The sequence below is a fragment of the Elephantulus edwardii genome, unplaced genomic scaffold (assembly GCF_000299155.1).
Source record: "Elephantulus edwardii isolate Elephantulus edwardi_28Jun2011 unplaced genomic scaffold, EleEdw1.0 scaffold00028, whole genome shotgun sequence".
NCBI lineage: Eukaryota > Metazoa > Chordata > Mammalia > Macroscelidea > Macroscelididae > Elephantulus > Elephantulus edwardii.
Window position 1 is genome coordinate 11985044 of NW_006399778.1, and position 11889 is coordinate 11996932.

The 11889-nt window shown below is 41.1% G+C and overlaps 1 protein-coding gene across 1 annotated transcript in view; it reads right to left on the reverse strand.

Moving 5' to 3' along the window:
* The window catches only part of VWA5B1 (von Willebrand factor A domain containing 5B1), an 88098-nt gene that overhangs the window by 9272 nt on the left and 66937 nt on the right, over positions 1 to 11889 (reverse strand). The window contains 1 exon segment of the mRNA XM_006883674.1: positions 4805 to 4933. Coding sequence (XP_006883736.1) covers positions 4805 to 4933 — 129 coding nt within the window.

Consider the following 11889-nt stretch of genomic DNA (forward strand, 5'->3'; position numbering starts at 1 on the left):
ATAGGATGCATCCCTGGCATACGCCCTTCCCAATTTTGAACCATGCAGTGTTCCCTTGCTCTGTTCTGACGACTGCCTCCTGGTCCAAGTATAGGTTTTGCATCAGAACAATCAAGTGTTCTGGGATTTCCATTCTTCTCAGAGCTAGCCACAGTTTGTTATGATCCACACAGTCAAATGCCTTTGCATAGTCAATGAAACACATATATACATTCCTCTGGTATTCCCTGCTTTCAGCTAAGCTCTATCTAATATCAGCTACAATATCCCTGGTACCACGACCCCTTCCAAACCCAGCCTGGACTTCTGGTAGTTACTCTAGTCACTGCATCAATCCATTTCATCAAGGGTCTTCCTCTCTTGCACTCTCCCTCTACCCTCCCAAACATATCCTCCTCCAAGGACTGATTCCTCCTTGCAACATGCCCAAAGTATGTCAGACTGAGCTTCAGATTCCTTGCCTCCAAGGATTATAGCCTTAAATGTGGATTGAAACTCCATATCAAGAAAAGAAAGATTCTCACCACTGGGCCATTAAGATTGTTAACAGCTTCAGTTTGCTTGGCTCCACAATCAACACTCTTGGCACAAGCAACCAGGAAATAAAAAGATGAATTGCATTGGGAAAGTCAGCTGTTAGGGACCTATCCAGAGTACTGAATAACAATGATGTCAGTCTGGAGACTCAGATGCCGCTGATTCAGGCTATGGTCTGAATTAATTAATTAGTTAATTAATTAATGCAATTAATTGCTATGCATCAGAAAGCTGGACAATGACTAGGGATGCTAGAAGAACTGATGCCTTTAAGCTGTGGTAATGGAGAAGAGTATTGAATATACCACTTACAATAGCCAATCACAAGTTGAGATACTTATGAATAAATCTAACTAGAGACACAAAAGACCTTTACAAAGAAAACTACCAAACATTTCTATGAGAAACAGTAAACAACCTAAATAAATGGAAAAATGTTCCCTGTTCATGAATAAAAAGACTCAATATAGTGAAAATGATAACCTTACTAAAATCAGTATACATGTTTAACACAGTCCTAATGCAGATACCAAACTCATTTTTCAAACAGATAGAAAAGGAAATTTTCAAGTTTATTTGGAGAGGAAAGAAACTCTGAATAAGCAAAGCACTTCAGAAAAACAACAATGAAGTGGGAGGCATAGAAGTTCCTGATCTTAAAACCTCAAAAAACCATCAAAAAAAATCTCCACCAAACCTCAACCTTAAACACACACACACACACACACACACACACACACACACACACACACATACACACACAGAGCTATAATAACCAAAACAACATGGTATTGGTACAATGGAATAGAATCAAGAGCACAGAATATAACTCCTCTATCTATGTTGTTGTTGTGTACCATAGAGTCGGAAAGTCAGAACTGACCCATAGCTGACTTGCCAGTGGGTTTTCAGAGGCAGTTAATTGCACAGGAGGAGATTGCCCATCCTTCCTTTGTGGAGCAGCTGGTGGCCTCAAACCACTTGCCTCCAAGATTGCAGCACAGCTTCTTGTCACTAGGTCACCAGAGCTTCATCATCTATTTATAGATACAGATCTATTATATATAGATGGATATAGAATATATAATATTATATATAGATCTACTTACAAATATTCAACAAGGAAACAAAACCTATCATATGAGGAAATGACTACCTCTTCAACAAATGATGCTGGCAAAACTGGAATGCTACCAGCACAAAACTAAAGCTAGATCCACACTTCACATCAAAACAAACAAACAAACAAACCCCAGAACAAACAAACAAACAAAAAACTAAACACAAAAACAAAAGCGAAAAGCCAAAAACTCAAGGTGGATCAGAGACCTAGGGGTACAGCCCCAAACCATAAATATTGTAAGAGACAAAGTGAGACCAAGCTTAGAAGCCTAGCCTATACTACAAAGAGGCTGACAAATACAGCCAGAAATACACAACCAGGAAAAGATAAAATTGATGAATGAGACCATTTAAAGATTAAATCCCTAGCACAAAAAAACATTTTCCAATAGGGTGAAAAGAAAGCCTACTGACTGGGAAATAAACATTTGGCAATATCATCATAGACAAAGGTCTCATAACAAAAGTTTACAGAATAATACAGGGCTTCCACAAAAAAAGACTGTTAAGTGTATTTCAAAATGGGCAAATGACATGGAAAGACTTTTCACAGAGGAAGACATTCAGATGGCCAACAGTCACATGGAGAAATGCTCAAAAATCACTGGCAATAAGAGAGATGCAAATAAAACCCACAATGATATACCATCTCACCCCAGTAGCAGTGGCAAAGTATAACAGGACAGCAAGCAATCCATGTTGGAGAGGATGTGGAGAGATAGGGACTCTCATATACTGTTGGTGGTATTGTAAAATGGTACAACCACTCTGGAAGGTAGCTTGGTGTTTCCCCCAAAAGCTGAACTTAGAAATTTAATATGTCTCAGCTATTCACAGCTAGGAATATACCCCAAGGAAATTAGGTCTAAGACACAAACGAACATTTGTATACCAGTTTTCATATCAGCATTATTCACAATCACAAGAACATGCAAACAGCCCAAATGCCCAACCACAACCAAATGGATCGAGTAATTGTAGTACATACGCACAATGAAATACTATGCAGCACTCAGGAGCAACAATTTTGAAAATTACTACACAACTTAGGAGAGACTGAAGAGCAGCATGCTGATTAAACTAATTCAGTCTATAAGGACAAATACTGCATATGACCATTATTCTAAAAATAGAAAGATAATTGTTGTTGTTAGGTGCCGTCAAGTTGTAGACGATGCATAGTGACCCTATGAATGAAAGGCCTGAGCACTGTTCGTACATAGAGTTTCCAGAGGCAAGCCATTTCAGAAGTGGATGCTGCTCCTGCATCCAGGCTTGTTTTAGTTGGGAAGCTCTAGCAAACACTGTCCACTAGGGGTAACCATTACCACATTTGGCACATCAGAAAGATAACTAGTAAAACATTTATGGGGACCCAAGGGGAGAGGGGTGGGAGCAGAGAGGTTAGGATGGGCAGAGGTAGAAATCATGGGGTCATATAATTTGGTGGGTGGAGGAGGATGGTAAAGGAAATAGGAAAGATAACGGTAAGGACCTGAAAGTAATGGGTAATGGTGGGCATAATTCAATAGGGATTAAGTTTGTATGAAATCAATGTGAATGAAGGAAAGCGTAAAACACAATGTATATGAATTTTGTTTTTAAATCAATTTAAAAGAAATAAAAAAACCAAACCAAAACGGGGCGGGGGGGGAGGGGGGAAGGAGTTGCACTGTTATCAAAGGCACATGGTTCGAATCCACCAGCTGCTCTGAGGGAGAAAGATGGGAGAGATTCATAGCCTCTGAAAACCTGCTGGAGGGTCAGTATGAGTTGGTTCCAACTCAACAGTACATAACAACAAGAAGAACCTTAGTTCTGAAGTCTTCTGCAGTTCTGCCTCCTCATGCAGGGGTCCTTCTATACCCATCATTGTTTCCAGTACTTTCTAAGTCTTAAGGTAATACTTTCTTATGATTGGGGCCTGTGGTTAGGTGGGACCTCAGATATTTCACTCATGCACATCCCACGGGGCATCCAGGAAAGAGGTAGGACTAGTGCAGCAGTTGGTTGTTTCTGCAGACACACATACATTTAGGACACGAAGGTATTCTGTAAATTTATGCAAAGCCAGTGGCTTTAGGCCACAAAAAGATAAAAGTGTGGCTTTTTAAGGACCTGAGCTTAGACATAATCCAATCCAGTGAAGACTAAAAGCCAGCTGTTGGGATTCCTGAAAGAAGCAGATGGCAGGACTCAAACAGGTGGCACTGCCTCTTTGCCTTCCCCCCTGCTTCTTAGGTTCCCTGGCACTTGGTGCCCGATGGCAGAAAATCCACCAGTGTTGGCAGATTCTGAAAGGAGAGAGGTGGGGATGATGTTTTATAGATTGTGAGTCCACAAAAATCTATATGGAAGTTTTAACACGTGGACCTGTGAATGTGACTCTATGCATATATGGTTTTTCTTTGGTTATGTTCATGAGGGCATATTGGGGCAGTAAGGGATTAACCTAATCCCTTCTCATCATCCTTTCTTCCACTGAGTTGGAATTGACTCATAGCTGGCCCTCCAGTGGAATTTTGATGCTGTAAATCACATGAGAGGAGATCGCCTATCTTCCTGCTGAAGAATCCTGGTAGATTTGAACTGCCAGAGAGGCAAGGCTTTTGGATTAGCAGCATAACCCCCAATGGACTAAGCCAACAGAAACCCAAATCCATTTTGGTGATATCTTTTTAAAAAAGAATACAGTACAGGCATTGAGAGACTCACAGGCCAAGAATTGCCAGGGCTACAGAAGACAACAATCTTCCCCTAGAACTAACAGAAGGAAAGAGCATAACTTTGCCCACGATGTCTTGAATTTGATTCCTAGTTTCCAGACTGTAAGAGAATAAATGTCTATTCTTTAAAGCCACCTACTTGTGGTTTTTGTTATGGCAGCCCTGGGTAACTAAGACAGATGGCGTGAGCACATGGGCAGGGAGGAGGTGCATCTCTCTGGCTCCCAGAACTCTTGGGGCGGCTGTATTAATGGTGTTGTGTTTAAGTCATGCTAAGCCCCTTACATCAGGCCTCAGAACACTTGGTAGACCTGGGCCCTCCCAAGGGCCCTGAGTGGAGAAGCCTCTGGTGTCTTGGACATGAAGCTACTGTAACCTCAGGATCCCAGGATTCTGAACACAGCCAAAATGGCTCTTACTTGGGTTTTGAAATTTTGCATCTCCTCCTGCTGCTGATTCTTCCCTGAGCATGATCTGCGACCGTCCAAGGCTGGTGCTCCTCGGGTGTTGGGTCAGGCTCCGGGAACTTGCCAATCGTAATGCAGCACCTTTACGGAGGACAAGGAGAGGGGTCAGATGGATTCAACAGTGTTAGTTCTTTAGCTCCTTCTCAAGACCAACAGGAAAAATTTGATTTGAATCTATGAATTATCCTGAGACAGATAAGACCAAGAGTTTAGAATGAAAATGACATGGATCAAGTCTCCATCTCTTGCTAGCTGTTGTTGTTGGGTGCTGTTGAGTCACCTGTGACTCATAACGACTCTATATACAGCAGCTGTGAGTCCTGCTGTGTCCTGAGCCAGTCTCACTGATTCCAACACACCAACCCCCATTGCTCCACTTATTGTATCAATTCATCTCATCTGGGGTCTTCCTCTCCTGAGCTGTCCCTCTACCCTTCTGAGTATAATATCTGCTATTACTAGCTAGTTGGGGTGATTATGACACTGAGCCTCAGTTTCTTCATCTGTAAAATAGAGGTGATAATACCTACCATGTTTTGCAGATAATATTGCAGAAAGAATGTTCAGAAAAGAAGTGGTTTCCAGTTGATTAAGTGGCTGAGTTTCTTGGGGTACCTTGTTTCCTTTCTGTTTCAGTTTGTTATCTTAGAGACAGGTTCAAGTCTCCTTCCCATAAGGCAAGTCTCTGAGGTCCGAGGGCATCGCCAGTGGAGGTCAGATGGAAAGGAGATGAAGCTGTACACCCTGAAGCAGGGCTTGGGAGAACACTAGTTCTTAGTTATACTGAGAGAACAGTTACACTGGGAGAACACTAGTTCTATAAACTGCTCCTAAAAAAACCAACGAGTTTGACTGGGAAATTAAAAAAAAAAACAAACCACAAACACAACGAAACCTCAAGCTCATTGAATCAGAACTGACACATAGCTGATGTAAATCGCATGGGAGGAGACTGTTCATCTTTTTCCTCTCAGATTCTCTGATGAATTCAAACTGCCAGAGAGAGGAGCTGCCTTTGCGTTCGCAGCACACTTCCCGGCCGACCAGGCCACCAGAGCTCCCCATTGGGAAATTAGTTTGGAAAAGCTGTGTACTATTGTTTGCTTATTCTCTGAGCCTCAGTGTATATGGTTATATGGTCCTGAGCAGTCACGCAGTAAAGATAGATCTGAACTTTATATTGGTACGATGTTTCCTAAATGGATTTCCTAATCATGTGTTTCTTATATTGATGTTGAATGATTATTAATAGGGAATAAGATTAGAGATCTAGTTCCTTGGAATACACAGAAGTGCCGATCCAGAGCTTGGGGAGTTTTGGGACTCAGGTGAAGACATGGACTAAGGCCTTGAACTACCCAGGTTGTGGCTGCAGATGCTACGAGGATACAGAGATCAGAGGAAGGAAGAGACAATGCCAGTGCTCCGTGGAGTAATGGTTCTGGCTCAAGAGCTGTTGGCCTGAAGCTGAAAAGGAGGCAACTGAAGGTGAGAAACAGGGGAATGAATCATGAATTGATTTGTATACTCCCTCCAAAATATATTCATGTCCTAACTGTTGGTGCCAGTGACTGTGAACCGTATTCAGAAATAGCATTCTTGCAGGTAAAACTCATTAGTACAGATCATATTTGAATTAGGTGAGCCCTAACCTAATATAACTAGCATTCTTGTAAGAAGAAGAGAATAGACGCAGGGAAGATGGAGGACGAGATTGGAGTGGGACTACCAGAAGCTAGAAGACACAAGGAAAGATCTCCACCCATAAAAGTTTTGGCGGGAGCATGACCTTGTAACCTCTTAATTTTTTACTTCTAGACTTATTTTGATGGGAAATCTGCAGTTAGAGACCTCTCTAAAGTACTGAAGAGCAATGCTGTCAGACTAAAGTGTGCCTGATACATGCCATGGTCTTTGCAATCATTTGCTGTGCATCAGAGAGATGGACAAATGATTAGGGATGATAGGAGAATTGATGCCTTTGAGCTGTGGTGCTGGATAAGAGTATTGAATATACCATGGACTGCTAAGAGAATGAACGGGTTTGTCTTGGAGAGGGTGAAGTCGGTCTACTCCTTGGAGGCAAGGATTCTGAGGCTTCTGACACACTTTGGGCATGGTGCAAGGAGGGACCAGTTATTGGAGAGGGATGTCATGCTTGGCAGGGTGGAGGGACAGTGCAGGAGAGGAAGACCCTCGATGAGATGGATTGATTCAGTGATTGGGGTAATGGAGGTAGGTGTGTCAGAGACAATGAGATTGGCACAGGATGGAGCAGGGTTTAGGGCTATTGTACATAGGGTCTCTATAAGTTGCAGGTGACTCATGGCAGACACATAACAACAACAACAAGAGCCTTTAGATTGTGATTTGAATCCGCCGGCTGCTCCATAGGAGGATGGGTAATCTCCTCCCATGCAATTTACTGCCTCTGAAAACCTGCCTAGAAGGTCAGCTATGGGTTGGTTCCAACTTGATGGCACAAAGCAACAAGAAGCCTCCAGATAGTGATAGAAACAAAAGAAAACAAAAAACCTCTGTTGTCTTAAGTCACTAGCTTTGTGGTAATTTGTTACTGCAGCCTCAAGAAAGGAGTGCAGTACTAATGAGACGAAAGAGGGAGAGGAGGTATTAAGAAGGTGAACATGCTGTTTTCAAACAAGATTCTTTCAGACCTGCCAGAGAAGGGAGCCCCAAAGGACAGGAATGTATCATTTAGACAAGAAGTACAAACAGTTCGTAAACATATGAAAAGTGTCTAATGAACAAAGAAATTCGCCAATGTGAGATTCTTTTCCTACTCATCAGACTGGCGAGTTTAGAGGGAGATAAATACTATTTATTCACTGTTGGTCAGGGTGAGTAACGGGATAACCTTTGGTGCAGGGGCTGATGTGGTGAGACACACTACCATTTTAAGTGGGCATATTCCCTTGATATTGCAGTCTTGAAATTTAATTAGCCCTCAGGAGATGACCAGACCGGAACACAAAGATATTTTTTGTAGGATGATTTATCACCATCATCAAAAGAGGAATAAATTAAAGGTGCAATGATAGGGGGCTGGTGAAATAAGTTGTGATAAATCTTAGGAGGCAATAAAATGCAGCGGGAGACAGCCAACTCTGGAGCCAGGCCACCTGGATTCAAAGCCTGGCTCTGTCCTTGACTGCATGACCTTGGACAAGCTGCTTTACTCCTCTCAGCCTGTTCTTTTGTCTGTAAAATGGGGGTCGACCACTAGTCTGTTAGATTCCTGCACCCTGGTGGCTTGCATGTTGCTAGGATACTGGAAGAGATGCTACCAGCATTTCAAATACCAGCAGGACCATCCATGGTGGACAGGTTTAAGTGGAGCTTCCAGACTAAGAAGCAGAACTGGCCATCCACATCTGATATAACAGGCCTTCAAAAACCCTATGAATAATGGAAGAACATTGTTGGATAAAGTACTCGGAAATGAGACCCCCAGGTTAGAAGGCATACAAAATATGACGATGGAAAAGCTATCTCTTTAAAGCACAGTCTGCCTCGATGATATGAATAGAGTAAAGCATTCACCCAAAGAAGACCTGACAAAGATGAAGAAAAATGAGGAGAAAAAGCTGTAAGTATCTATTAATAATTGGAACACAGTATATATGAAGTTTGAATCCAGGAAAACTGGAAATTGTAAAAAAAATGAAATGCAATGCATAACGATCAACGTTCTTGGCATTAGCGAGCTGAAATGGATTGGTATCAGCCATTATGAATCAGACAATCACAAGATCTACTACTGTACCAGAAATGACAAACTGGAGAGGAATGATACAACATTCATCCTATAGAGAGCATTTAAAGATTTATTCTGAAGTACAATGCTGTCTGTGCATGGTAGAGTATTATCCATACACATACAAGGGAGTCCTGTTATTAAAACTATTATTCAAATCTGCAGTAACCACAAAAGCTAAAGATGAAGAAATTGAGGATCTCTAACAACTTTTGCAGTCTGAAACTGTTTGAACATATAATCAATTGGTGACCAGAATACAAAAGTTGGAAACAAAGAATGACTTGTGAATTATTGAGTTGGAATCGACTGATAGCTGACCCTCTGGCAGGTTTTCAGAGGCAGTTAATAGCATGGGAGGAGATTGCCCGTCTTTCTCCCATGGAGCAGTAGGTGGTCTTGAACCGCATGCCTTTGGGTTTTAACACAACTTTTTGCCACTTTGTACAATGAATGATTTAGTTTTTGTAAATACTTTAAAGACTATAAATGGTGACTATATACATGGATCTCACCCAATAGACTGCACAGAACTCTTATTGAGCACATCTGTGGAAAGGGACATTGGAGAAGTTAAAACACAGGCTGACTGTGGAACAGATCATTAACTATGCATATGAAAGTTCAAAATGAAGGTGAAGAAAATGAAAACAAGTCCATGAGAAACAAAGTATGATCTTGAGTGCACTCCAGCTAAATTTAAAAACCATCTTATGAACAGATTTGATGCACTGAGTACTAAGGATGAAAGAACAGGCAAGTTGTGGAATGACACCAAGGACATCAGCCATGAAGAAAGAAAAAGCTCATTATAAAGACAGTGATGGGAGAAAAGATAAAAATGGATGTCAGAAGAGACGCTGAAACTTGCATTGGAATGAATACTGTTGTTAGATGCCATCGAGTTGACTCATAGCAACCCTTGGTACAAAAGATCTGAACCCTATTCTATCCTGCACCATCCTCAAACTTCCTAATACACAAGAGCCCATTGCAGCAGTCACTGTGTCAATCCACGTGGCTGAGGGTCTTCCTGTCCTTTGCTGACCCTCCATCCTTCCCAGCATCATGTCCCTCTCCAAGGAATAGACCCTCCTGGCAACATGCCTGAAGTATGTGAGGCAAAGCCTCACCATTCTTGCCTCCAAAGAGCACTCTGCTGTATCTTCTCCAAGACATATATCTGTTTGTTGTCTTGGCCGCACATGGGATGTTCAGTGCTCTTCCAACACCACAGGTCAAAGGCATCAATTCTTCTTCTGTCATCCTTATTCACTGTCCAGCTCTCAGATGCACAGCAAGTGATCTGAAAGCCTATTATGGCCTGAATCAAATGCACCTTAGTCCTCAAAGTGACATTATATCCTCAATAACTTGGAGAGGTCTCTAACTGCAGATATATCCACTGCAATGTATCTCTTGATTTCCTGACTGTTAAGGGTGTTAATTGTGAATCCAAGCAAGATGAAGCTATGGACAGTTTCAATCTTGTCTCTATCCAACATGATGTTGTCTATCGGTCCAGTGGTAAGAATCTTTACAATCCATATTGAAAGCTGCATTCCTAGATCTTCTGCAACAAGTGCTTCATGTCCTCCTCACTTTCAGCATGCAAGGTTGTGTCATCTGCATAACACAAGAATGAATAGAAGTAAAATAGGAGTCTAAATATGGGGAAAGAATACTGAGGTAAGGGAGTTGAACAGACAATATCAAAGAACAGCTCGATAAGAAAAAGCAAAGGATTATAATGAAACATGAAAGGAGCTAGAATTAGAAAATATAAAAAAGGAAGAAAATGCTTGGCATTTCTCAAATTGAAATAAATGAAGAACAAACTCAAACCTTGAGTTGCAAGACTGAAGTATTCTAATGGCAAAATCTTGAATAATACAGGAAGCATCAAAAGATGATGGAAGTCCATCAGATGCTCTGCTGGAGAAGGAGGGGCAATCTCCTCCTGTACCAGTTGGATCTGATTCAATGGCACACACACACACAAATGAATTTAAAAAATTAAAAAATAATAAATAAATAAATAAAGACTATATTGTTACCAGGAATACACAGTCACTGTGCCAAAAATCATTGGTCTATGTTGAACCAACCATGTCAAGAAGTAGTACATAATAAAAAACCAATAGTATTGAAAGAGGTTCAACCTACAATGGAGTCATTGACAAAGAATAAGGCCCCCGGAACTCAAGGAATACCACTTGAGGTATTTCAAGAAACAGATGCAATCCTGGATGTGTTCACCACCCTCTGCCTATAACTATGGGATATAGATACTTGGTCAACTGACCAGAAGAAAACCATGTTTGTTCATATTCCAAAAAAAAAGGTGATCCAACAGATCAGGAAATCTATCAAACAATATCATTAATATCACAAGCAAGAAGCAACAAATTGCCGTGGGAAATAGTGAGGCTGCAGCCAGGCAACTTGGATTCAAAGCCAAGCTCTGTCCTTCATGACATACATGTCCTTGAGAAGGTTAACTTAACTCTTCTCAGCCTGTTTTTTTCTTTTCCCATTTGTGAAATGATTGAGATAGCAAATGCTAGAAATTAAAACTGGATGAAGAAGAGGCCATGGCATGAGGGATATCATTGCTGATGTCAAATAGATCTTGATTGAAAGCAGAGGATAACAGGAAGATTTCTATCAGTGTTTTACTGATTTATGTAAAGACATTTGACTGTGTAGATTATAACAAATTTTGGCTAACACTAAGAAGAATGGGAATCCTAGAACACTTAATTGTGCTCATGCAAAATCTAGACATAGACAAAAATGCTATTGTCTAAATAGAACAACAAAATATGGTATGGTTTAAAATCAGAAATGGTATACATCAAGGTTGTATTCTTTCTCCATTCCTATACATTCTGTATACTGAACAAATTATTTGAGAAGCTTGACTATATGAAGAATATGGTTGCAGGATTAGAGACTCACTAACAACCAATGTTATGCAGATGACACACCCTTGCTTGCAGCAAGTAAAGAAAACTTGAAGCACTTGCTACTGAAGATCAGAGACTACAGACTTCAATATGGGTTACATTTCAACATAAAGAAAACAAAAATTGCTACCCCTGGCCCAATAGGCAACATTATGATGTTGTTGTTGTTGTTGTTATGTGCCATCGAGTTGCCTGCAACTCATAGCGACCCTATGTACAACAGCCCTAAACTCTGCTCTGTCCTGTGCCAATCGCACTGTCTCTGACACTCCCATCCCAATTATCCCAGTCAC